Source organism: Mobula hypostoma, chromosome 25, assembly GCF_963921235.1.
Source record: "Mobula hypostoma chromosome 25, sMobHyp1.1, whole genome shotgun sequence".
Lineage (NCBI taxonomy): Eukaryota > Metazoa > Chordata > Chondrichthyes > Myliobatiformes > Myliobatidae > Mobula > Mobula hypostoma.
The window spans coordinates 25,113,516-25,141,359 of record NC_086121.1 but is presented as its reverse complement, the minus strand read 5'-3'; the positions used below and the strand labels follow the sequence as shown (position 1 = coordinate 25,141,359).

At 40.5% G+C, this 27,844-nt stretch overlaps 1 protein-coding gene across 1 annotated transcript; it reads right to left on the bottom strand.

Moving 5' to 3' along the window:
* Positions 1-242: 242 nt before the first annotated feature.
* LOC134337814 (adaptin ear-binding coat-associated protein 2-like) lies at positions 243-23,103 on the bottom strand. Its single transcript, XM_063033074.1, has 8 exons — positions 22,925-23,103; positions 11,254-11,354; positions 7,526-7,630; positions 3,689-3,770; positions 3,195-3,303; positions 2,172-2,340; positions 1,335-1,431; positions 243-1,063 (listed from the first exon to the last, which is right to left on the bottom strand). Exons 1-8 carry the CDS (start codon positions 23,014-23,016, stop codon positions 1,015-1,017), a joined length of 804 nt encoding a protein of 267 aa, XP_062889144.1. The 5' UTR covers positions 23,017-23,103; the 3' UTR covers positions 243-1,014.
* Positions 23,104-27,844: the final 4,741 nt, after the last annotated feature.

Here is a 27,844-nt window from a genome sequence, read left to right as displayed (position 1 = left end):
GCACATACTGAAACTTCTATTTACCAACAGGACAGAAGGCAGTAACTTCAATGACTGTTAGATTAAATCGCAGAGAATCAGCAGATATTATCAAAATAGCCAAACAATTTCAATAGATATATTTTTATTTGGAACATTCTTCCGAAGCTAAATCAATTTCACAATTTTAACCTAGTTTGATTAATAGCTCCTAATTCTCCCCTCCCCCTCCCGATGCAGTATATTCCCCCCCCCACCCCGCCAAACTGTATAAATATTGAAATAGACAAACTCTTATTTACAGACAAATTGTTCACAAGTCAGCCCAGAGATTAAGGTCACTGGCCAAAGCAAACATTTTGGAAAGAAAATGTACTTTAAGGTTCAGCTCTCTATCCATCATGACCCGTATCTATCTGTTCCCAATCATTAAATTATCCCTTGAAGGAAAGGAGGACAAATGCCCACCTCCTGGTGCAGCATGCAATTTTACGGGATTCCAGTGAACCATAGTGCGTAGTTATTTTTGTTGAAATTATTTGTATAAATAGTAGTCTACCCACATATTCCCAACATAAACTATTATAATGGTAGATCAAATATGGAATGAAAAGCTACTGTATACAGTGTGTGAAAGTTTGATGGGCTTAAAGAACACTTACAAGTTAAGACCATTATTACACACACTTAAACAAAAAATTCAAAAACATGATTAATCCATTTTAATACGCATTTGTGTCCCAGTGACCTTTATGAAACAGAACCCAATCACCATGAAGCAAAGTCATAGATGGTGATGGATGTCCGGGCTCTCGGAGACACCACAGTTACAGGGGTGGGGTAGACGTCCTGGTACAAATGCACCGTAAATGGAAATGTAATGATCCAAGACTGTAGCATGAGAGTCCAGAATCCAGCTGGCTCTGACACCATGGACTCCCAGCAGCTTCCGCTTCCAAAAATCTTACCAGAAAGCATGTCAATCATGGTCTCTCAAGTTCTTAGTTTCAAAGAAGAAAACAAAGATGTCCCATATCAAAACTGTACCCAATTTGCACTTTGGGTCACTTGGCTTGTAGCAGTGCTAAAGAAAAAGCAAATTAAATAATGGTAAGCAATACTGTGTAAAATTCATCTTTGAAATTTAAATTCCTGTGATGACAAAAAATTTTGTGAAAGGTTCAAACCTCTACTTCAGTGAAAGAGCAGTGAGCCAATCCACTAAAGAGAAGTTCTGAAATGTATATTTAACTTACTCTGATGTTTGTGGCAATACTTCCTTGAGTCAAATTAAAATTGTATAGTTTGTACTTAAAAATCCTGATGACAGTTTTTACAATGGATGCATTACTAACCTGGGGGCTGTCGCAAAATCTCCCCAGAGATCAGTGGAAGCAGCATGGGAAGCCTGAGCAGGAGGTAGAGTTGGAGCAAAAAAGTCTCCCAGTAATTCTGCAAAAGATGTAGAATTATCATTATAACTAGTCATGACTATTAAAAACAGTATCAAAATTATAGTACATTCAAGGTTTATGAATCAAACCGTGAAACATGGTGAATTTATAAACATTAGCCAAAAAATGACCACTCAAAATTAACCTCACTTTTTAACCACTGCTATCTAAACTATATCAGACTGATTGTCAGAATATGCCAAGTACGCAAGTGACCAACTGATCGTGTGGTGAATTGATTGGGGCTCTCATGGCCATCTCTTTTTGCACGGGCTTTCGAGTGCGCACGTTTCCATCTCGGCGGGCCTGGGTCCTCACTTATGCACTGCAAGTTACCCAACGTTTACCATGATTAATATGATTCAATAAAACTGTTTCATCCTACTTATGTTGTTCTTATTCTGCACAGACCTAACGCTATCCATTATCAATCATAAATTTGTGATGTGCAACTGCTGATATGTAACTGTACTTAAAATGGTTAATTTCTTTGAGGACACTGTTATAGCAATTCCTCTGAGAAGTGATCCAAATAGCAAATCAAGCAATTGTACTCTGACCAACAAACAGAAGTCAGCAATACTTGCTTATAGTTTCTCACTCCAATTGAAAAAGTTCAGTAAGAAATAACTTTGCTTCACTCAATTAACACAGCTACAGGCAATGGGTAAATAAGTATCATTCAAGATGTTGATTAACAAGATTAAAGAGAAACCCCCTCTTTTACAGCACAGTAACCTGGAGTAGCTGGCTTCACAGGCTGTGGCATCACTGGATCCTGTACACTATGAGATCCTGGTGGTGGGAGCAGTGTTGGTGTTTTAGCACCTGGAGGAGGTGGAAGTAGACCTATTCCACTACTCGGTAAACGAGGCTTCGTCGATGAGTTTTCCTTCTTCCGTACATTCTGAAAATAAAATTGATTGCAATTAGCTTTAGTTAAACTAAAGTCTTATTTCCAATAAAATACCAACTTTTTGCTTCCTGTCACATAGAAATGAATGGCTTATAATGGAACATTGTGCCGTTGTTACCAACAGTCCTCCCATGAGAGCTACTGACTGGTCATAGACAATCGTACTGTCCTCAAGCATGTATTTTTCAACAGGTCTCTGAATAATAATAAATGTTTTCTGATTTTCCTTCTGCTCGGCCCGAAGTACAATGCAGTACTTACTCTGATAACCTACTGACTGCACTAACTCAGTATAGATCAAAGTCAAATATTTATCGAAACATTTTACCGAAGAAAATTAATGCCCATTCCTCAAGTGAAAACATACCCTACTTAATACATTTATACTGGCTACCAGCAACTATAACGGATTTAGAAAAGAGAATATCGCAATATGGTCAGAAATAATTTATATAGAGATTGGAATTTTTACTTGTATAATAAAACTATCTTCATTCTGGATGAAAATTTTAAACTGAAGTCCAATCTACCATTGTCCAAATCTCACTAATCCACACATACACACAGCAGTCTGCTCAAGGGCCAACTCTAACTGGTCCACTGTCCTCCTCAGGCCCAACTCCGATTGGTCCATTTTTCTAGTTCTTGAACTGTCCAAAGCCCAACTTTAAAAAATTACTGAGAATTACTAAAATGTGGCAGCTGTTAGCCTATGTCATATATTGGCTTTTGTATGCAGATGTTTCTTTTCATATCCGATTTAAATTTATACCTTGACTTCAAGGTATACCATCTGTCTTGTTTTAAATATTCTTAATTATTGAAATTTGATTTCTGTGCCTCACCCCAATATTTAGCTTGATGGTCTGTCCATCCTTAAATCCCAAGTCCAATTTGGGTCCAGAGTCTGGGTTCTGAGCTTGTTTGGCAAGTTCATTCTGCTGCTTAACCCATCTGCAAAACAGAAGGAAAATACAGTCTGTTGCTCAGGAACATTTTCAAATTAAAATGAAAGTTAAACCTTGAAACAAAAAAGCAATAGGACAGACAACACTGTCACTCTTTTCCCAAATGTTGATTTAAAGTTATACTCATTTACTTAATGTCATCTTTATTTCCTAGTTGTGATTTAAGTCATATTCATCTATTTCAACCCATCTAATTATCAAGTACTTCACCGGATCTGACTAGGAATCATAAATAAGAAATATTGAAACATGAGCTTTCTTCATTCATTAAGACAATTTCTTCTATAGAGTACATATGGAAATTTTCTAATTTCAATGTTTTAATTTCAATCAAACAAACCCTATTGCAACAGTAATGGCACAAAACTTACTTGAAGTGATCCTGGAGACTGACATTAAAATCAAAAGCATCACCACGATCTACGAATCCAATGCCAATGAATGCACGTCGCCCTGCATAATGAAACAAGTTTGTCAAATGACAGTGGATTTTATAAATCTTTTTTAAACAATACAAAATGGATTTTCTCTGCACCGGGGGCAACTTAAACTAAATAACTTTCAGAATAGAAGTACAAATGGGTGGGGTCCTTTTGCCCAGGAGAACATAGACCCATCGGTTAATGGTAGGGGTCCATAGCATAAAAGAGGTTGGGAGGCCTTGCTTTAGCCCCTCAAACCTAACTCAACATTCAACTGCACTTCTTTTACCTACTTTTGGTCCATGACAATTCATTTCCCGTAACCTCTGCCAGTTCCAGACTTCCACCGACATTTATTAATGCTTTTTGATTTCACTCAACAACCTAGCTCAAATTTTAAAATTATACTTCCTATTCTGTGACTACACAGCCGAGGAAACTTCCTTTTAACAATGCTACAAAATTCCTGAGCTACCATAGCTGACACTCTGGTACCTGTTATACATCCTGTTATTCAGCACTCAACACTATTAAACATTAGTAACATGTTTGTTACAAACATGTTAAACACGTAAATAAATTATTCCTCAATCTTATTATAATCAAAGTTGCCAGTGGCACAACACAAATTAAAGGGTGCATCCAAAAGACATGACTGTACAAAGTACAAGAGCTTAATATGAATCATATTTTATGATTTCTGTTGATGGACATTTGGCAACTGCAAGCATCATAAATTTAAATGGTCTTAGTTATAATTTGCTTCTGTATACAAGTTGCTGACGACACCACTGTCGCAGGCAGAATCAAAGGTGGTGATGAATCAGCATATAGGAAGGAGATTGAAAATCTGGCTGAGTGGTGCCATAACAACAACCTCTCACTCAATGTCAGCAAGACCAGGGAGCTGACTTTAAATTCCTCAGTGTTATTATTTCAGAGGACCTGTCCTGGGCCCAACACGCAAGTGCAATTATGAAGAAAGCACGGCAGTGCCTCCACTTCCTTAGGAGTGCAAAGGTTCACCATAACATCTAAAACTTCTATAGATGTGTAGTGGAGAGTATATTGACTGGCTGCGTAACAACCTGGTATGGAAACACCAATGCCCTTTAACAGAAAATCCTAGAAAAAGTAGTGGATACAGTTCAGTCCATCACGTGAAGCCCTCCCCAACCATTCAGCACATCTACATGAAATAGTGTTGCAGGAAAGCCGTATCCACCATCAGGGAACCCCCACCACCCAGGACATTGCTCCTTCTCAGGAAGGAGGTACAGGAGCCTCAAGACTCACACCACCAGTTTCAGGAACGGTTATTACCCCTCAGCTTTTTTTGTGACCCAAGAAAGGACAGCTTCACTTACCTCATCATTGAAATGTTCCTACAACCAGTGGACTCACTGTCATGGGCTCTTCATCCCATGTTCTTCATATTTATTGCTTATACTATTTTTGTTCCTTTCTTTTTTTATTTGAACTGTTTGTTGCTTTTTGCAGTTTGTCGCTTTTTACAATTTGTCTGCCCTGTTGATGTAGTCTTTCATTGATTCTGTTATGGTTATTATTCTACTATGGATTTATTAAGTATACCCATAAGAAAATGAAAATGAATCTCAGGGTTGTATATGGTGGTATATACGTACACTGATAATAAATTTACTTTGAACTTTGAACTTGTGAATAAATCCACCATCCTGTGTTGCGTGATAAGCCAAACAAACTACAGGTTAGCCCACTCTTGTAGATAAAGTTTATTAACCGAAATCTGATAAGGTCGGATGATGAAATGATTATGATAAATACTTGAATCAGAATTAGGTTCATTATCTTGACATTTGTTGAGAGATTTGCTGTTCTGTGGTAGCATGCGCACGCACACACACAGAGTTCAAAAAAGAGAGCAAAACAAATAGTGAGGAAGTGTACATGGATTCATTGTCTATTCAGCAATTTGATGGCAGATGGGAAGAAGCTGTTCCTAAAACGTCTCAGGCTCCTGAACCTCCTCCCTGGTGGTCCTGAATGGTGGGGTCTTTAATGATGGATGCTGCCTATTTGAGGCATCACCTTTTGAAGGTGCCCTCAATGCTGGGGAGGCCAGTGCCCATGATGGAGCTGGCTGAGTTTACAACCTTCTGCAGCCTTTTTTCCAATCCTCTGCACTGGCCCTTCCATACCACATAGGGACAGGAGAATGGATGTTAATGAAGACAACTGTTTATTAGAGGTCAATCTCTTAAGACTTAAGGAGTTTATTAGAACTGTTGTTAGCTCCTTCAGAACGATCTTGCCTCAAGCACAAAGTGGAAGCATTTATTGTGGATCGCAAAGTTTAGTTCTATTCAAAACTCACTGAACAATTAATTAGCACCTGAGGCAAGATCTTGACAGAAACATTGTTTTATAGCAGTTAAATCATGTTTGACAAATATAAACAAATTCTTTGAAGATGTGACAGGAAGAGTTAGTTGAAGAGAACCTGTAGGCATAGTATACTTAGATTTCAACAACGTGCCATACAAGAGAGTGGTGCACCAAATAAGAGCTCAAGGCACTGGATAAAGTTTGTTAACGTGGATTGAAAGCAGACTGTCGCACAGTTGGAATAAATGAGTCCTTTTATGTCAGAGTGCTCTAGGTATTGGCTTTTTGGCCCCTGGTTGTTTACCATTTGCATTAATGACCTGAAGGCAACAAAACTTGGGGTTTCCAGGTATGCTGATGATATGAAAATAGGTTGAAGGGGGCATATCATGGTGAGGACATTGCAATTCTGCAATGAGAGATAGACAGATTAGGTGAAAATTAGGCAAATGGAGCTTATTATGGAAAAGTGTTAGGGCATGCACTTCTGCAAGCTACAGAGAGATTGAGAGTGATGTTCACAGGGATCTAGGTGTTCTGGTACATGAACCACAAAAATTAGCAGGCACATCCAAAAAGCAGAGAAAGTTTTTTATGGTTATATGGGGTATTGGCAAGCCCGCATCTAGACTACTATGGTGGCTTTACTTCAAAACAGGATACTGCAAAACTAGAGTCAGCCCAAACAGAAATTCACCAGACTAATTCCTCAGATGACAGGGTTACCTTATCAAGAATCTACTATATATTTCATGGAGTTTAAAAGAATGTAGGATGACCTTGTTCAAGCACTTAAGATCCTAAGGGAGCTTCACAGTGTAGATGCTAATACGTTTCTACTGGTGTGAGACAGACCTACAAAAAATTCACTTAAAACTGAGTTACTGCACATAAAAATTTATCAGACAATAATGAATATCTGGAATTCTTTACCTAAGGGCAGTGGACAAATCACTAGATATATTTAGCAGAGACAAATAAAGATCTGAAAGACTAAAGAATTGAGAATTATGGGGAGATAGCAGAAATGAGTTCAGGAAGCATAGATCTGCCATGAATGGAATGGAAGAGCTTAGTGACTCATTCCTGTTCCTATATTACTATGCTCTCGTGCACCAGCTCAGATAAGTGGTACATTCATCAGGTACAATAAAGCCAATGCCACCATATTGCAATAATGGCTACAATGTTCTAATGGAAGATGTTAGACTTATAGGTATATCATTAGTATTTTCAACCTCTGGCAATTGAACTTGCATAATTTAATGAAACATTCCAGAGCAGTTTGGAAAAAATAAATAAGAATCAACATGCAGAACAACTCTGCAATCAAAAGAAGTCATGCAAGCACTGACTCTTAGCATTTCCCTAGTGTAGTAAAGAACAAGATTCAGATACAAGTTCTCTGGACATAAATACCATTTCCATCCTCGATGCGAATTACGAAGTATCTGCTGGAGTCAATAACACTCTCCACTGCAATGCCAGGAAACTGATCTACTGGAGATTGAGCAAATAGCTCTCCTGAGAATAAGAACAAAACAACAAAGGAAGGTCAGCAGTCATTTCAACTAGTTTTATCAGCAATAACTTTGATCATTCAAACTCATCTTCAACAGTAGCAAAGGCACAGAAACATAATGTAAAGTCATAAACGTTGTAGTAACTTGTAATTGGTGCATTAATCGTGTGGCTGTTTGATATTAAGGTTCAAGCACTCCTGCACTGCACGCTAAAATCAGTCACCATATTGCTGCTTACTCAGATTTGGCAAGGACTGAATTCTGGTCAAGATGGCACTGTGTTGTGATGCCTGACACTGTGACTCAAGACTCAGTTGTTTAGTATTAGGTTCATATGGATGGTTTTGGGGACAGCACGGTGAGCTAGGGGTCAGGTTAGGGTTCAGGGACACAGATGAGGGGGAGCTTGCAGTCAAGGGTAAGCAAATGAAGCGCCCAGGTGGGAGCTCAAATCCAGGTTGAAGTGCTCAGCGATCCCAGAAGTTGTGTCGGCAGGCAATGCGGTTGGAGGTCTGGATGGGGAGTGAGTCCCAGATACGGGCAGGAGTCATGAGAACAGTGACCTTCCCAACCCTCGCAGGACATCTGGGTAAGAGGTCCACACGAGCTTGGAAATCGAGGTTTGAAGGTCAAACCCAGCATAGTCTGAAGAGCAAAGTTGAAGGTCAAAGACCAGATTCCAGAGGTAGAAGCTCGTAAGCTTTTGGCTTGATGACTGAGAGTCTGAAGATCCAGGGACAAGCACTGGGGGCCCGGAGGTGGCCTGTCCTGGGGTTAGAGCCCTGTCTGTGTTGTGAATGGGTGGGGTGGGAGGGATGGGAAAGAGGATTTTTGTTTACTGTTGTTCTTTGTTTTGTTATTGTTGCTACTGCTGCTTGTGTTGTTCTACGGACCATTGTGGGCATCCTACGTTGGTGCCAGAATCTGCAGCGACACTTGCAGGCTGCCCCTAACATACCTTTGGGTGTGCTTGTTGTGAACATAAATGGCACATTTCATCGGATGTGTCGATGCACATTTGATAACTAAATCAGAATCTGATCCACCCCTATTAATTAGTGTACAGGTTTATGAGAAGTGATATGATAGAGGTGTACAAGACGGTAAAAGGCATAGATTGAGCAGATATCCAGAGACATTTCTCCATCGTGGAAATGGCAAATACAAGGGAACATAATTTTAAGGAAATTCAAGTATAGGGAGGATACCAGAAGTAACTTTTACTTTTTTACTGAGTGTGGTTGGTGCATGGAACACCCCACCAAGGGTGGTGGTAGAGGCAGATACATTAGGGACACTTAAAAATAGTCTTATATAGGCACATAGATGATAGAAGAATGGAGGATTACGTAAGAGGTAAGGGTTAGATAGATCTTAGAATAGGTTATAGGGCTGACACAACATTGTGGACCAAAGGGACTGTACTGTGCTGTACTGTACTGTTTTTAACTTGCCTTTCTGGGTGTAATGTGGATAGGAGATTCCATCAACCTAAGCAAAGGACAGGTTGAGTTTTTGAAACAGCAGAGAGAGAGAGTATTTTACCGATAGCAAATTCCTTTCCCAATGTGGTTGAAGGTCCATCCCATTCCTGAATCCTGAGCACAAAATACGCAAGTTTTCCTCCAAAATAGTATTAAGGGAGTGATTCATTTTGGAAATCTCTTTAATCTGAATAAAAAGTTGATGTTTCATGGTGTCTTTTTAAAGAACATGGTAAATTGGGCAAAGAACATAGCCACTGATATTTCATGTTTGATCATTTAATCTCCCCACAGTTCCTTTCTCAGAGATAATGATGACACTTACTACTAATAGGATATTGCCGAGCCTAAACCAGCTGCTGCATTTCCTACAGTGACCATATAAAGCAGAACTATATTGACTAAAATATAGCCAGAGCCACAAAAGCATGGAAACAGGCCCTATAGCCCAACGTGTCAATTCCCATCTAAGATAATCCTGTTTTCCTGTGCTTGGCCCATAATCCTTCTAAACCCTCCCAAATCCAGATATCTGTCCAAGTTCTTTTTAAAGATTGTTAAAAACGTGCCTGCCTTGGCCACCTCCAAAAGCATTTCATTCCATATACTGACCATCCTCTGGATGAAAATGTTGATCGTAGGTTCCTATTATCTCCCCTCTCACCTTAAAATATGTCCTCTAGCTCTTCACGCCCTAATCCTTTGAAAAAGACTGTGTATTCACTTTAATGTGAGCCACTCAATTTTATATGCCTCTATAAAATCACCCCTCATGGACAATGAATATAGTCCCAACCTGTTCAACCTTTCTTCATAACTCAGTCCCTCAAGCCCCAGCAACATCCTCATAGATCTTCTCTGCACTCCTTCCAGCTTAATAGCAGGGTGACCAAAACTGAACACAATATTCCAAATTGTTCAAATGCAACAAACCATTCCATCTTCTATACTCAGTGCCCTGACTGATGAAGGCCAATGTATCAAAAGCCGCCTTCACTGCTCTGTGTACCTGTCATGATATTTTCTTTCTTTTTTTTTGGCATGTGCCTGCGTGTGCGTCTGCGTGCGTGTGTCCGTGATGATGTCTTTATCATGGCTTTTACAAGGTGCGGAGTGAGAATGAGACTGTGTGGCCTACCACTCCTCACACAGACATTTTCATAGTATTTTTCCCTCTTATTTTACGAGGTCGAGTTGCGATCTCCACACTCAACCCGGCACAGATGGAAAGTGTACTCGGGAGCAGACCCGGCTGGTATTGAACCGGGGAACCTCCGCTCCCGGGTCTGGCGCCGATGTCATTGCGCCACCAGTCAGCCCACTGTCATGATATTTTCAAGGAAACATGTACTTGTATTCGTAGGTTCCTCTGTTCTACAACACTCCCCAAGGCCCTTGCGTTCACTGTGTAAGTCCCACTCTCATTTTTCTTCCCAAAAGGCAACTCCTCACTCTTATCTAAATTAAACTCAATTTGTCCTTCCTCAGCTCACTCACCCAGTTGATCCAAGATTCCTTTGTAATTCCTGACAGCCATCTTCACTGTCTATGACACCACCAATTTTAGTGTCAGCTGCAAACTTTCTAACCACATCTTGGGACATTCTCAAAGCATGTACAAGGCCAGTGGGGAGCACCACTAGTCATGGGCCTCTATCTGAAAGGCTACCTTTCACCATCACCCTCTGCTTTCTACCATCAAGCCAACTGTGCATCCAATTAGACAATCTAATTTTCCGCAGCAGTCTACCATGCAGAACTTTATCAAAGGCCTCAGTGAAGTCCATGTGGACCACATCTCATCAACCTTCTTGGTAACTTCTTCAAAAAAAAATTCAATCAAATTTGTTAGACGTGATCTCCCGAACTCCAAGCCATGCTGACCATCCCTAGTCAATCAGTCTTTCCAAACATGTATATTTTATCCCTCAGATTTCCCTCTAGTAACTTATTTACCACAGATGTGGAGCTTAACGGTTTATAGTTCAGAAGTTTTTCTTTAGGATATCCTTAAAATGTGATAAGCGCTACAGAAGTGCAAATTTTCTTTCAAAATAAGGACTCAAAGCCACTACTCTTCCCTTGAATGTAACAATGATCAACATGGAGGCAACCTGACTTTTTGTTTCAAGGAAAATACCTGAATTTTTGTCTTCTAACTTAATGTAAGCAGTATTTCCTTTTGCTGTTATCCGGAGTCGTCCAGTCCAGTCAGGTTGATCCAACTTCCAATCTGCAGCTCTGAACAGGAAAAGGGGACAGAGTTATATAACAGAATCTCTTTCAAACTCTAAACAGTTTTTGCAGCAAACATCATCGACACCATTTTCAGTGGAAACAGCATATGTATGGTCACCACCCCCCCCCCCACTATGAGCACAACTGTCCTCAAGTGTGTGGAGTAAACATATCACAAACTAAGCTTTTAAGATATTCCAGCAGTAAGTCATCACCTGAGGATGTCATTTGTATCTCTGATGAGAATTGAGCCTAGGCTAACTTAAGTATCCTTTACATAGAACTTAAGATGTTGGAATGAAGATACAACCGTGCATGGGATCGCCAGATATGGACAAGTAACTGAATATTTTCTAATGCAGTAACTCAAGCATCCCACCACAACAACATTGATGGCTTTTGGCGAAAGTTATCTATTCCTGTGACCTCCTTTCCTCCCAAAAACTGTTTAAAAGTAACTTCAAATAATTGTCATTTCAGACTCTATTCTGAGCTGTCATAAGAACAGCTTACAGGCAGAGAGATTCAACAATATGCTAAAGCTTCTTGAGGAAATGTGCATCTTCACTGATTGCTGAGAATCTATGGCCCATGATCGCTCACCATGAAAAAGCAGTGTTAGGGGTGGCATCAATAATCAAGTCATGCAGTGCAAGCACATGAAGGTGATGCAAAAGAGGCAAAAAGAAGATCGCCTTACAAATGACCCATTCAATTGGCTACTACTTGCTCAATTTTCTGGGCTCTATTAGCCACCTCAGAACCCACTAGATCTTAAGCGAAAGCAGGAGGAAGCAAAAAAACAGCCTTTCTAATTCTCCAATATCTAACACTTGAAACTTAATCAAACAGATGACAGGTTATTCTAAAAGATGTGGCCTGGGAAACCAACTGTGGTCTATCATTCTATAGTGCCCATTCAGGAACTTTTCTCACCAATAGCCACTACTTAGTGACCAAGTACCATTGAGATCGAGTAGTCAAATTGCCAAACGAGCAGAGATCAGAGACTGCATTAGGGCTTTGAGTAATGACCTCTAAAACTGGTTCAACTTATGAAATACAGATTATTAAGTATGGAAGGTTCCTTTTGAGTTTTGTTGCTTCTATACTACAGTGCATATAATATGGCATTAGTTGTCCATGGATTTGTATGTTCCAATAGCTGAGAACAAAGATGGAAAAATGAGAAGGCTTGGCAGTATGACAGATCAATTAACCTTGATTAGTTTGAACCATTAAACAATTTAATTGTTCAATGACCTCTTTTTATATTCTGCACACAAAACTGGAAGTACAAAACAAATGGAAAGGTAAGATATAATAACTGAGGCACAAATGGGTTATAGTGAAAGGTAACAAGCAGACCCTGCTTTGCTTCCCCTTTCTGTCACTTAAGGTACAGTTTGAGAGTTCAAGTTTGCCGCAGAGATGGAGTCAAGGCTTGTCCATAAACCAATGGGTGACAACTGTGCTGTGGCATGGTTGATATTTTGACACCTCCACCTAGATATGTTGCAAGATTCAAATGAACCTCATCAATACCAACAGGGAAAATAGAAAGCTACAGTAGATACCTGTTACAGTTCTGGGTGTACTATATGTGGGGAACAAACCACTGCTGTTCTTGTGACCTCTCCTTCAGAACCCCTTGGTATGTAGCATCCTTTGAAATGGTGTGCACCAGCATTTTTTTGCTCATCTAGAAGCACACCTTGAGACATGGCAGTAGCATCCATTAAGTTACAAAGCAGCCATACGGACAGGTGGCCTGCACCATATTTTAGTCCTTTCCTGGGCCACTGGGGACCACAATACAGAGTACTGAAAGGAACAGAAATACTTCCATGTATGCTTCAGCATAAAAGTGATATTTGTACCCTAGGCGTCTATTTTGTGAGTGCAGCCACCAAAAAGATTTACTTCTCAACTCATGGCTATGCTTTAGACACTGTTCTTTTCCATAATGTTAATATTGTTGACTTTGCCAGCATTTCCTATCCATCCCTAATTCCCAGAGGTTGCAAGCAACCTTCAACTGGGCCAACCTTTCAGTGGCCAAGATGCACCCACAATCCTGTGGGTGGAATTTGCAAGGTTTAGAGTCAGTGGTGATAAATGAACAGCAGTATATTTCCAAATGGAGCAGTTTCCACCCTCATTCATGACTAGAGGTCATGTTTTTACAGATGGTGTTTGAGTAGCCTAGGAGAGTTTTGTTTTATAAACAGCACACTCAGTAGCTGCAGTGCTCTGTACCACTGATGCAGGAAATGAATGTTTAGCATCGTGAATGGGAGCCGAGTGTATGGCTGGTCCCAAGTGGCGCTGAGTATCTGCACGCATTCCAGCAAGTGCAAAGTCTGAACTTCATATCACAAACCAGACTTGTACTTTGCAAATGATGAAAATGCCCCAAGGCGGCAGAAGGTCCATCACTTACCGCAACCATGCGCCTCACCTGTTCTTGTGGCCACAGTACTGGTGGCTAGCCAAGGCTCTTTTATTTGTAGGATATGGACACTTAAGAATCTGCTGTTTATATGGGTTCACATGAAAGCCTGACCAGCTGAGGACAGGAGATTTCTTCCAAAAGGACATCTGTGAATCACTTCAGCCTTGAAATGACAATCTGGGATTTTTACGGTTTTTGGTAAAGAAATTTAATCGAGTGTTTCTCAATTTTAAAACAATTACACAGATGTAATCTAGCACTTCTGGATTGTTAGTCCCAGCTTTTGGGTTACTGCTCCTGGTAAGTCCCAAGAACACTGATGATGGGTGATGCTAAGGCCAGTGAACATCCAGTTAAGGTGCCGAGAATTTACAAACTTAGGAAAGATAATTGGTGATAATCAAGGTGAAATGACCTCACCTACTTGACCAGATCCCTTGAGACTTCTTTGGTTTGTGGTGTCAAAGTTGTGATCTCTCATGACTTCTCCTACCAGAGCTTTGCCACTTTATGATCTGCACTGCCTGGGTAACAGGACATACCCATCATACCCATGAATTGGAGTGGGGGGGGGGTGGATCTGACACTTCATCTGCAAGGTATAATTACATCAGGCTGTTGACCAGTCTTTGGGATAGCCCTCCCAATGTAGATACAAATCCCTAGAAGTTCATGAGGAGCACTTACTTTTATTGTTAAAAAAAATACACAAACTAAACTAAAACAAAACCTCCCTTTCCCTTCACTTCCCGATAAATAGCTCTACAACTATGGAAATTAATGGGATCTCATTTCCAGCAAAAGGTTCATTAATTTTATGTTCAAAAGCACTCACATAAAGTCCCAAAACACTTAAATTAAATCTTGCCTGTCTATTTAATTCAGAACCACTGAATTAAAAAAGTGAGATCTAACCCATTAATTGCTATTTCCTCTCTGCAAACACAATCAGACCCAACATGTTCTTCTTTTATTCTGTGAATACTGAAGACAATTATGGCATGATTAACTTATTGGTTATGATCTGCTAATTCACCCGACTATTCTCCAGAGATGCTGGTATCACCGTTTCCTTTATTCATGAGACTCTGAAGTGAGTCACTAAACGATTAGTATCAATAGGAGTTATGATCTAACTCTATACAGACCATCTCCAAATTTGGAATCTTTGCCTTTGTCAGTTCTGATCTCAACAGTAGTTAATTAGCGCTGGGACTTCCTAAAGACGACGGTGCCAGCAAACAACGCAACCAAAGGGCGACATCCTCCAGAAGTTTCACAAAACTACTTCTTTCACATCTTTTTCTTTCAAGTGTGGTTCTGCTATGGATGGAGCCTGTGATGTACATTATGGTGGCGTGTTTTCAGGCCAATTGAGCAAACTGGCACTTCCCTGTCTCCAAGGGCGTTCTAGGAATCTTTGAGTGAAGTATACAGCCTTGAGGCTAAGAAGCCTGGAGACGGGGCACAAGCCCATGATCAACTTCATTTCATCGATGAGAGTGGGTGATCAGCACCATCTCCCAGCCTCTCGCTCACTGCTGTTGGAGGAAGGTACCCGTGTTCTAACGGTCTCTCTCTCCCTCGACGCTGTCGGACGATGGTGCTGGAGTTCTGGGTTTTGGGCAAGGTTTAATCAACGTGGTTTGTGGATTGGACTCGGTAGTTCACGCTATGACGTGTTTCTGTTTCTCGTCGCTTTTTTGGCAACTTTGAATCAGGGCAGCCTGCAGAGAAGGAACACTGAACTGAACTGAATATGTCTGGACTCTTTTGATTTTGTGTTTTATATTCTGTGTTTTTTTACTCTTTTTTTGTTGCCATTTGCACAATTTGTTAGTTTTGTGCATGGGGGGGGGTTTGATTCTTTTCTTTGAACAGGTTCCATGGTGTTTTGTGGTTGGCTGTGGGGAAGACAAATCTCAGGGTTATATACTGTATACATTGATAAATGTACTTTGAATCTTTGAACCAGGAGAGAAATTGTCAAGGAACATCAAAAGCAGAATTTAGGAACAGAATGTTCTCTTGTACCCAACTCACTGCCACACATGTTGGAGCAAATAAGATATAAACATCTCTACATGCACACGTCATTTGGTCTGCATTACATACTGACTTTACCTGTTCAAATGCAACAATAATTGATTTTCTCTTTTCATTTAGATTTTTAAAATTCTATTCCAGTGACTGGAAAGAGTTTTGCATGCTCTGCTTTTTGTTAATGTTTCCTTCCTGCATTTGTTCCAACTCTTCCGTCAGACAGATTATTGATTGTGTGAAATCCAGCTGGCAAACACTTCTAGAGTTCATTCTGGTTTTCTCTTTCACAGTAAAACTTCATCAGCAAATAACCTCGACTATATTTGACTCTGGATAGGTATTTGCTGAATCAAATGTATTTCCAGAAAAAGTGTTTAATTATATGACTCTGGGCTTGCATAATAAATTACCGCAAAATATGAACCTGAACTATCAGATTCGGTTTTAGCTTCTTTCATGTAGCAGTGAGAGTGTAATAGCTCTCGCAGGTGGAATGGAAAAAGGGAGAAAATACTGTATTACAGAATCTCCATGAACAACTATTATAATGGACATCTTTTAAGTCGATAAATTATTCAAAGCATTTTAAAGGGATAATCAGACCAAGACAGGCTTCCAACGATTCAAAGATTTAGCACAGACGCAGAGGCAGAAACCGAAAAGAAGGCTTCTATTTTTAATAAGATGGTGTCGTTAGAACAGAGTTGAGCATCAAAAAAGATTTAAATTCTGTGGATAGTTTGTTTAATCAACCAGCAGGGCCAGGAAAAAGGGTGGAATCCAGTGGAAAGATAGAAAATTTCGAGAGAGATTTGAAACCAATGGATGTGGTCTTCCATATATTTAACTGGTGCAGTAAATGAGCAAAGACAAACCAGCATACATGTTAGGTCTGATTCTATTGCTTCAAATAATATTATCATGGACAAAATGGAAATACTAAAGGGACTATGCATAAACCCTAAGGAGAATGAGTTGTTGCATTATGGGAGCAAGGTAAGTCCCTGCAGGTACAGTATGTTGTGGATTTAAACTGAGGCATACAACTGAAAGCAAAGCAATTGAGCTGGGTGACAGAAGAGACATTGAAAAAAGAGGTATTGATATACCTACCCTATCAGATTAGCTGCATGCAGTTAAGGAAAAGATTGCTGGGATCCTCGGAGCACCTGATTTTTGGATAGAAGGGTATTAAGTGGAGGGCCAAAAAAACTCAACAGTAAAACAAAGATATCTCAGAATATAGATTGACTCTAACAAAACTGTTAACAGTAACATAAAATTAGAATCAAACCAGAGATGGTTCAATTCATCTTCACAGTCAAGGATGCTTTCACCTCTGTTTTGTGTGTTCTGAACTGGCTGAAGAAGGCAACAAGGAAGTTGCAGATTCTGGTACGTCAGAGCAAGAAGTGCCCAAGTAGTTTGGGAGGCAGGTATGCTCTTCCCACTGTACACTCACTCAGCCTGCTCTTTCCTGACAAAGAGGGTCTCACTAATGTTCCAAACGCTCCTCATTTTGAGCAACCAGAGACAAGAAACTCCGCAGGTTGAAGTGGATGTCACATTTTTTCCACGGAAGCTTTGAAACATCTTTATAGTACTTCCTCAGTCCACCTGATAATCTCTTTCCCTACCAATGCATTCAGATAATTTTGTCAAACTCACATACAACCTGTCCAATCCAGTAGAGAGATATTTCATGGTATTAGGCACAACAGAATAAGAAATAGAATTAGGCCATTCAGTCCTCACTAATGCTTCACCAGTTAATAAGAAAATGGCTGATCTTTCACCTCAGCACCACTTTGATACACTTAATATTCAAAAATCTATTAATCTCCAGCTACAGTATACTCAGTGACTGAGCCCTTGGCTGGAGAATTCTGAAGATTCATTATCCTACAGGAGAAGAAATTTCTTTGGTGCTCACTCCCTTTATTTTGAGAGAGTGACCACTCATTTTTGGCACGCCGGAAGAAAAAAAGTCCAACTTCTCTGGTGCAAAACAAAGAATTCCACATCATTTAAGTCAGTGATAATAAATCTGATTCTGAAAATAACTCTTATACTCAAATAAATGCCAACAAATTTGTCTTCCTAATTGTACTACACACACGATAATTCAATGATCTTAGTGCATGGAGTTCATCAGGGAATGTGAGGGCAGGTGCAAAATGGATTCTGCGATCAGTAGCAAGTGAATGGAACTGCCCTGAGAGATGGTATAGGAGGCTATTCAGCCCATCAAGTTTGTGCTGTAAGGAAATAAGAACAACAGCCAGGTCCCTCTGAATGTTCTAAGGGCATTTTCCAACTCTTACTCACTAGATATTCCCAAATAATTGTGCATAAAAACTAAACCATATTGTACTTTTTCCTTCATGGTTGCCAGAACCACTGCACAGACAGGCTAGTTAGAAGCCTGCACATAACTGAATGGCACCATAAGACAATAATGAGGGTGGGGTGAGGGGATCAGAATGCAAGAGACATTGAACATGCAGTATGCATATTTGGCAGTATGATAAAAACCAAAGTGAATTAAAAATTAAAATTTTAGCCATACCATAAGTGGCCATTAATCCTGGAAGCACATGTTGTGATTTCACGTGATATTAATAAGTTGGACTGACGAACCAGTTACGGATTCAGTTGATTACCGTCACACTCTGCACCAGCAGTGGCATTTTGTAAGTCATACTGATAATTATATTCATATTAATCGATTAATATTACACAGCGAAGGTTCCATGTTCTTGCAATCCAGAAATCGTAGTTAAGTGGCCTGTACACAAAGCCAAGAATGAGGACACAATGGGAGAATACTATGTTTTAGAGGTGCTTGTCACAATATTTACATGTTAGAAACTTGGAGCTTATTGGTGCCAATATTTACAACAGACCATACCACTGCTCCCCCTGTATTGTGAGCCAAACCAGTGACTTGATGTTCACTAGCAGTATCATAAGAATTCTAGTTCGGATCTCCACAGACACTCATATTGCCTTGACAAATTTGGGCAAATAAGTGCCTGGAATTATACCCGCCCCCAACTCTATGTTTTGCACGAAGATTGCTTCCTCCATAATTCCCTTGTCGATTCATCCCTCCCCACTAATCTTCCTTCTGGCACTTACCCCTGCAAGCGACCAAAGTACTACAACAGCCAATTCACCTCCCCCCTCACCTCCATTCAGGGCTCCAAACAGTCTTTCCAAGTGAGGCAACACTTCATCTGTGAATCTGCTGGGGTTGTCTATTGTGTCTGGTGCTCCTGATGCTCCTCTCCATTGGTGAGACCCGTCATAAATCGGGGGACCGCTTTGTCGAACACCTGTGCTCCATTCACCAAAAAGCAGAACTTCCTGGTGGCCAAATATTTTAACTCCAATTCCCATTCTGACATGTCAGTCTGGGCAGCCTGAAGTCTGATGGCATGAATATCAATTTCTCCTGTGGTGAAAAAAAATCATTCCCCTCTCCTCTTCTTCTATTTTCCGCTCGGACCTCTTATCTCTTCTCACCTGCTACTTCTTCCTTCCCTTTCTCCTATGGTCCATTCTCCTCTCGTATCAGATTCCTTCCTCTCCAGCCCTTTACCTTTTCTACCCACCTAGCTTCACCCATCACCTTCCAACTATCCTCCTTTCCCTCTCCTCACATTTTTATTCTGGCATCTTCCCTCTTCCTTTCCAGTCCTGAAGAAGGGTCTCAGCCTGAAATGCCAAATGTTTGTTTACTTCCAAGGATGCTGCCTGACCTGCAGCATTTTGTGCACATTGCTTTGGACTTCCAGCATCTGCAGAATTTCTCATGACTAGAATTATTGTAACCCATGCTGTGAATCAGTGGTAGGAAAAAAAACAGAGCATATTATTGTTGTATTGTATTTGAACTATTGTTGCATTGGAAACTTCATCTTTCAAGGCCTGGGAGGATCAAATGCCACACAAGCAGCTCAATTACAAGATCAACACTTTATCTACAATGGACTGGAACCCTCTCTGTTTCCTCCATTTTGTTTCTTACAGCACACTCCAGGATGGTCTCGCACCTACCACTTTTCAAAATCTGAGCTTATCTAAAAATCTGCTGTCTGAGCAAATGTTAAATCGTTTTGTGAGCCTGCTGCGCTTTGAGCTTGAGAATACAGAGATACACTATTACCATTCCACCGATCTGTCTTATTACACAGCACCCATTTTAATCACGGCACTGCTTACTGACCTAGCTTCTACTGGTCTGGAATTTCTTTTCAGTGCTTTCTAGCTGCATATCTCTCTAACCTATTTTAAAGTGTTCCTTAGAATTACCTTCATCATCAAGCTTTTGATCACAAATTAATGTAATGAAACTTTTAACACTTGCACAAATGTGTCAACAAATTTTAACCGGTAATGCCCAAGTGCCAATGCATAATTTGTTACGTTAAATATAAATAGATAGAATTCAAAACATACTTGCTGCACTTCTCTGCAAAATTGTTTACAGCTTGTATCCATTTGTCAAATGAACATGTAGCAACAGAGATAACTGAATATGCAGCCTATTGCATCTTGCAGAAAATTCAAAATCCAGTTTCTGCAATAGTACCTCCCTGCTTAAAAATCTGGAACACTTCCTTCAAGTAAACTGTACCAGACATTGGCTTGTGGGAGAAGCCAGAGAGTGGTAGTAGAGGTTTGCCTCTCTGACTGGAGGCCTGTGACTAGTGGTGTGCTGGGTCCATTACTGTTTGTCACCTATATCAACAATCTGGGTCAGCAAATCTGCAGTTCATACCACGATTGGGGGCACAGTGGATAGCGAGGAAGGTATCGAAGCTTGAAGCTGGAAAATGGCAGATGGAATTTAATGCAGATCAGTGTGAGGTGTGCACTTTGGGAGGAATAAGCAGGGTAGGACTTACACAGTGAGCAGTAGGGCATGCTAGAACAGAGGGATCTGGGAATACAGATCCATAATTCCTTGAACGTGGCACCACAGGTAGATAGGGTCATAGAGAGCCTTCATAAATCGAAGTACTGAGTACGGAAGCTGGGATCACAAACAAGAGGAAATCTGCAGAAGCTGGAAATCCAAGCAACACACACAAAATGCTGGAGGAACTCAGCAGGCCAGGCAGCATTTTGTGTGTGTTGACAGGAGTTGGGATGTTATGTTGAGGTTGTACGAGATATTGGTGATGCCTAATTTGGAGTACTGTATGCAGTTCTGGTCAGCTACCTACAGAAAAGATACCGATATGATTGAAAGAGTGCAGAGAAAATTTACAAGGATGTTCGCCGCGACCCGAGGGCCTGAGTTATAGGGAAAAATTGAATAGGTTTGGACTTCATTCCTTAAAATGTAGAAGGTTGAGGCAAGATTTGATAGAGGTATACAAGATTATGAGGGGTGTAGATAGGATAAGTGCAAGTAGGCTCTTTCCACTGAGGTTGAGTGAGACTAGAACAGGAGATCATAGGATGAAGGGTGAAAGGTGAATTGTTTAAAGTGAACATGAGAGGTAACGTCTTCACTCAGGGAGCGGTGAGGGTGCGGAACAAGCTGCCAGTGGAGGTGGTGGATGTGTGTTTGAGCGTTTAAGATGGTAGTGATATGGAGAGCAGTGGTCCAAGTGCAAGTTGATGGGACTATGCAGAATAACAGTATGGCATTGACCAGATGGGCTGAAGGGTCTGTTTCTGTGTAGCGTTCTATAACTCTTAGCACTATCCAGTCCTTAACAGGATGAAGGTCATGCTCTTGGTTCACTGTTTTAAAATTAAAAAGGCAGGCCCTACTACACTGTGAAACATGCAGCCAACTCAATTGGCTCAGAGCCTGCATGGTTTAAAAACCCAGCAAGGGCTCTCTCTTTGCAATGTCACTCTGATTTTCCACACCTTCCTTAAACCAAATTACCATGTCTGCCAACTCAACGAGCGTTTCTGGTGATTTATCCACCAAGACTTTTCGGGGACTTTATAAAAGGCTCAAAAGTTAAACAACACCCTACTACCCACAGTTTCTTGCTCAATGTAAGTCCAGACTGCCTTTAATTTTTGAACGTTATCACACCATAAGTGAAACAGGCCCATATTTTAGACGTATCAGGGAACGAGCAGACATGCAATTATTTGAAAATGTTGATTAGAGATACAACCACGTGCACTCTCAACTATCAACCCCAACACATTCTATGCATTGTGACATGGTAGTTGGCAAGTTCATGATCTTAAACTTGGCCTTGAACACAGCTAAAATGATCTATTTAATCACATTTGTGATAAAGTACGCAACAAAAAAGCAGTTCACATTTCCGCAGTATAGCAGTGTTACACATTTGAACCTTGAATAAATAAAAGCATTCCCAAGGCTCTAAGTAGGACGAAATGGATGTGCAGAAGACTCCAAACACTACGATTTCATGTAATGATCTATGTTTGATATCCAAGGATAAGAGTCAATTTCTGACATAGCACGTTGCTTACCAGTTCCAGCGTCAGACACAGAACTCACTACATGCCACATTTAAAACTGAACTATTTCTGTTGCCATAGTTGGTGTCACTTTATCAGTGGGCAAAGCGAGCAACAAATACGGTTACTAAAGCCATTGCATTCAACATGATAAGCAAAAAGTAAACACGATGTTTTAAAATACTCAGCGGGCCAAGCAAAGCCTTTGGGAATAGAAACAGTTGATTGCTCAGCTCAGATCGATATCCTTTGGTTCAAAAACGCCAATTACGTCTCTCTCCCTCACACATACTGCTTAACCTACTAGGTACTTGCAGTTTTGTTTTCTGAACGCGAAAAAAAAACACTTCCTCATTCTCCCTCTCACACACACACACACACCATTCTCTCGCGGTTCACAACATCTTGTGACTTACTCCTTTCTGGAAGCCCTTTCTTCCCCCCACCTTATTCCCTCTAAACCGCTTGACACCCTGACAGAATCATTTTTACTCCCAACACAGTCCGCTCCTGCCACCAGCCAAACTCTTCCTGCATTTTAAACCATGTACCGTGGATTCTTACCGAGCTGTCACTCCCTTCTTTCAAACGACCTACCGGACCGTACCTGTAGCCTCGGTTCGTGGCTCTCGGTGGTATTCTGTACACATGAACCTCCGGCTTCACACACAGCACCGACTCATAATCACTCTCCGCCATTTTACCGTCCACCGAACACCGAAGAATTCAATTCCGACGCACCCGACGATCACAAGGTATAATGGGATACTGGAGGAGGAGCCCGCTGCATCACGGGACATTGTGCCCCGCCATCTATAGAAGGTCGTCTCGTCATCGGTGGGCGGTGTCACCGTCATTGTACCCTATAGCGTGACGGACCCACCTAGTGAGGTCCGGCTGGTCGCCCTGGGATACGGCGGGAGACGTTAACCAGAGCGGTATCGTGGCATGACAGAATATCGGAGTACTGTACCTCCGGCTGATTAAAGTATTACTCCCCGGGGGGATGCTTAAGAAAATAGAAATTATAAAGGGCTGAGAAACATTGCCACGATGGAACAATAGAGCCCGTGCGTAGGGACGAGTTTTGTTGGTGCCACCAACACAGAATCGTGCAAGGGCACCGCGACAGGTTGTCATTTCCTCACTATAAAATCACAAGGACAGAAAAAATATGAGAATGTTATCTTGCCTTTTGTATTCCACGATTCCTACATCAAGATCATGGCTGTACTACTGTTCCTATCCAGTTCCTCCTTCCATTCTCACAAATCCCAACACTGCTTTGACAATCTTCTTGCTATGTTTTTTAAAATGTTCATGTGTGTCTTTGTTCATGGAAGTCGTTTGAAAATCTCAGGACATATTGGCCAGATAGTACAATTTTCTCTGGTATAGAATAAATAGCACCAGAAACTTTTGAAGTTATTTAATTCAGATTTATCCTCGCGTTCATTAACGTAACATCCACTAGGCATCCTTTCAATATTGGGTTATTGTTGGCAGAGATTCTATTTTTGCAAATATCTTTTACGCGGTAATCCACCTTGAATCAGAAGATGGACCTGTGTGGTGAAACTTTGATTTCAACAACTGATTTTTTAAAGATTGCTTTATACAAAAGTCTGAGCGCCAATGTAGGAACATACAGCTTCAGATTTATACATTTTCCTTTTTAAAAAAAACTATGTGATTTGCTATCCTATGGTCGGCATAGAATAAAGATGTTTGGTGCCAAAAATGTTCTAAATGAGCACAGGATAAATGATTCAGTTAATAAATGTAGAGTTTTGTCTCCAAATCATAGACCACAAAGTCGCACATTCTCTGCGGGTTAGCTGATTTGCAGCAGGCAGCAACTACAGTTGCTTTTAAATGATCTATATTTCTGAATATCAGATTTCTTTCCTCTCTCACTCGCCATCCCATTTTCTTTGTCTACAGAGCAATTTTCTAGCTGACTGGTGTGAAACTTCTTTTGCATCCACCCAATCTTCAACCAAGCTTTCAGCCACTTCCAAATATCATCATCCTTACTACGTGTACTTTAACTTCGCACAATCAGTTCAATCACCTAAATATTCTTATCAATAAGGCAGCTTTACATCATCCAATTCAGGCAACTTACAACATGGTGGTAACAAACCATAGACACTGGAGCACAGAAGTTAAAACAAACAAAGCACCAGAGAAACAGCAGTGACGCATGTTCTGTGGAGACCAAGATCAAAAACATTAACCACGCCATTACTGCCACAGATTCTACTTGAACTTGTTGTTTTACAACTGTTCCAATTCATTCTAACAGCTTGAAGCGTTGTCTAACCAGTAAATCTCAAATGTCCAAATTCCTTAAAACCTGCACCTAAATTTTTACACCTCATCTGTGACAGGATGCAAAAATGGGTTTGATGTTTTACATATTGAAGCCTCTTGAGATTTTATATAAATGCGAACCATTGTTGATTTTTGGTACTAATGTACGAGATAAACAGGAGAATCAGATGTTACACTGGCAAATGCACGTTAAAGACCAAAAGAAATGATCAAAAATCTTTCTTGCCATTAATCAATCCAAATGCTACTTTTAATTAGTTTTAGCACATTGACAGCTTTAAGTAAACTCAGCTGAATCCAAACAGAGCAACACAAATCTTAAAATCCTGAAAATACCGTGTTAGATTTCATTATTTGTAATGATGAGTAAACTTTTCATACACTATTTGAGATCTTTCATAGGAAACTTCCAATTTGGTTTAAGTAGAAAATTTTAAAACTACACAGTTTTAAGTACTTCCTGTACCTAATAAAGTGTTCACTTAGTGTTTGTGGTATTCTGCTGTTGTAGCCCATCCACGTCAAGGGTTGACATGTGTGTTTAGAGATGCGCTTTTGCACTATTGTAAAGCATTGTTATTTGAGTTACTGTCACTTTCCAGTCAGTTTGAACCAGTCAGGCCATTCTTCTCTGACCTCTCTCATTAACAAGACATGTTTTGCCCACAGAACTGCAGCTCACTGGATTTTTATTTGTCCATACCATTCTCTAATATCCAGAGACTGTTGTGCGTGAAAATCCTAGGAGATCAGCAGTCTGTGCGGATTGGTGATAACACATCCTCCTCGCTGATACAGGAGTGAGATATGCCAACTAGTGGAGTGGTGCCGCAGCAACAACCTGGCACTCAACGTTAGTAAGACAAAAGAGCTGATTGTTGGCTTCAGGAAGGGTAAGACAAAGGAACACATACCAATCCTCTTAGAGGGATCAGAAGTGGAGATAGTGAGCAGCTTCAAGTTCCTCTATGTCCAGATCTCAGAGGATCTAACCTGTTCCCAAAATATTGATGTAGTCATAAAGAAGGCAAGACAGCGGCTATACTTTATTAGGAGTTTGAAGCGATTTGGCATATCAACAAATATACTCAAAAACTTCTATAGTTGTACCGTGAAGAGCATTCTGACAGGCTGCATCACTGTCTGGTATGGAGGGGCTACTGCACAGGACCAAAAGAAGCTGCAGAAGGTTGTAAATTTGGGCACTAGCCTACAAAGTACCCAGGACATCTTTAGGGACTGTGTCTCAGAAAGGCGGCATCCATCAAGGACCTCCAGCACCCAGACCATGCCCTTTTCTCACTGTTACCATGAGGTAGGAGATACAGAAGCCTGAAGGCACACACTCTGCCATCCAATTCCTAAATGGACACCTTATATTCCGTCTGGGTAGCCTCCAACCTGATGGCATGAACATTGACTTCTCTAACTTCCGCTAATGCCCTACCTCCCCCTCGTACCCCATCCGTTATTTATTTTTATACACACATTCTTTCTCTCACACTCCTTTTTCTCCCTCTGTCCCTCTGACTATACCCCTTGCCCATCCTCTGGGTTCCCCCCGCCCCTTGTCTTTCTCCCAGGGCCTTCTGTCCCATGATCCTCTCATATCCCCTTTGCCAATCACCTGTCCAGCTCTTGGCTCCATCCCTCCCCCTCCTGTCTTCTCCTATCATTTTGGATCTCCCTTCCCCACTTTCAAATCTCTTACTAACTCTTCTTTCAGTTAGTCCTGACAAAGGGTCTCGGCCTGAAACGTCGACTGTACCTCTTCCTAGAGATGCTGCCTGGCCTGCTGCGTTCACCAGCAACTTTGATGTGTGTTGCTTGAATTTCCAGCATCTGCAGAATTCCTGTTGTTTGAGTCAAACTGAGGGAACAAGGTTATATGAAGCAGAAATAAACATTTAAACTTCTGGAGTTGATAGACTAAATATTATTCAGAAGAGCTAAAGAGTTCAAAACATCATGTTGAAATAAAAATTAACTCAGCAAAGAAAATACGATTATGAGAGTATACGGGAATAGAGGAGAGAATTGTTTAAAAAAAGACGTACTAAACCATTAGATTGCAAACTTCCAACAACAAAGAATCAGTCAAGCTAAGGAAGCATAATTTATATGATACAGTATTAAACGATCAGTCTTCTGGACTTGATTTGGCCTGAAGAAAATAGTGCACTTTCTCAATCAAAAGAAACCACTTAGGAGATCCATTTTCTAAAATGTTCCTGAGGCAAGCGGGGTAATTTAGTGAAGGTTTATAGCCTTTGTTATATAACTCCGCCATGACCTTTTTATACTTAAAACATTCATCTAATACCTCAGGCGAATAATCTTCGATCAGCCTCATCTTATAATCGTTAAAGTTAATCATACCTAACTGACGAGATTAGCAAATTATAGAAATCTTAGTTTGGAAGTCATGAAAAGCAATTATCACAGGTCGTGGGACTCTGTGTGCCTGGTCTATTCTTGGTGGAGTATCCAAAACATCAGAAAACAAACGAGCCAACAGATTTGCAAAAAATTCTGAAGGTCGCTTGCCTTCGACCAACTCAGGAAGACCCAAAATTTGTATATTGTTCCTTCTTGATGTATTCTTCAAAGCGACAATCTTTTGTCTTAAAGATTCAACAATTTTCAATTGTTTATCTCCGAACTTTTCCAATTCACCCGTCTTAGTATCCAGTCTGGTTAGAGCATCTTCACGTTCTTGAATCTGAGTAGTATGTTCCTGTAAAGTTTTTTAATAAGTCTGCAGCAGAATCTCCATTCATTTAAGCTTTGTGGTAACTTTTAAACATACATCTGAAAGTTGTTCAGATGTTTTGCTCTGAGTTTTCCGAATTAACTCCGCAATAGCTTCCATAGTCATAGAAGGATCCTCTTCTTTTTATATAGAAGTTTTAGCACGATACATCATAATACTCCAAAAGTAAGTTTTTGAAGCAGATTGGATTCAGTAATTCAAAAAGAATGGAGCCGTTTGAGAAACACGCCTACTCTATGCAATGCCAGTAGGAGGAGTCGCATTTCATAGTTTTATATGCTTGAAGCATGATTTCAACCTGCTGCATGTAGTTTGGTGCTCTGTAGATGCCGAGAAAAATTTCAACAACTTCCTTGAATGCCTTCCATGTGATTTTCTCCAGTCCCACTAGAAATTCTTCAAATTGCCTGTCATTGA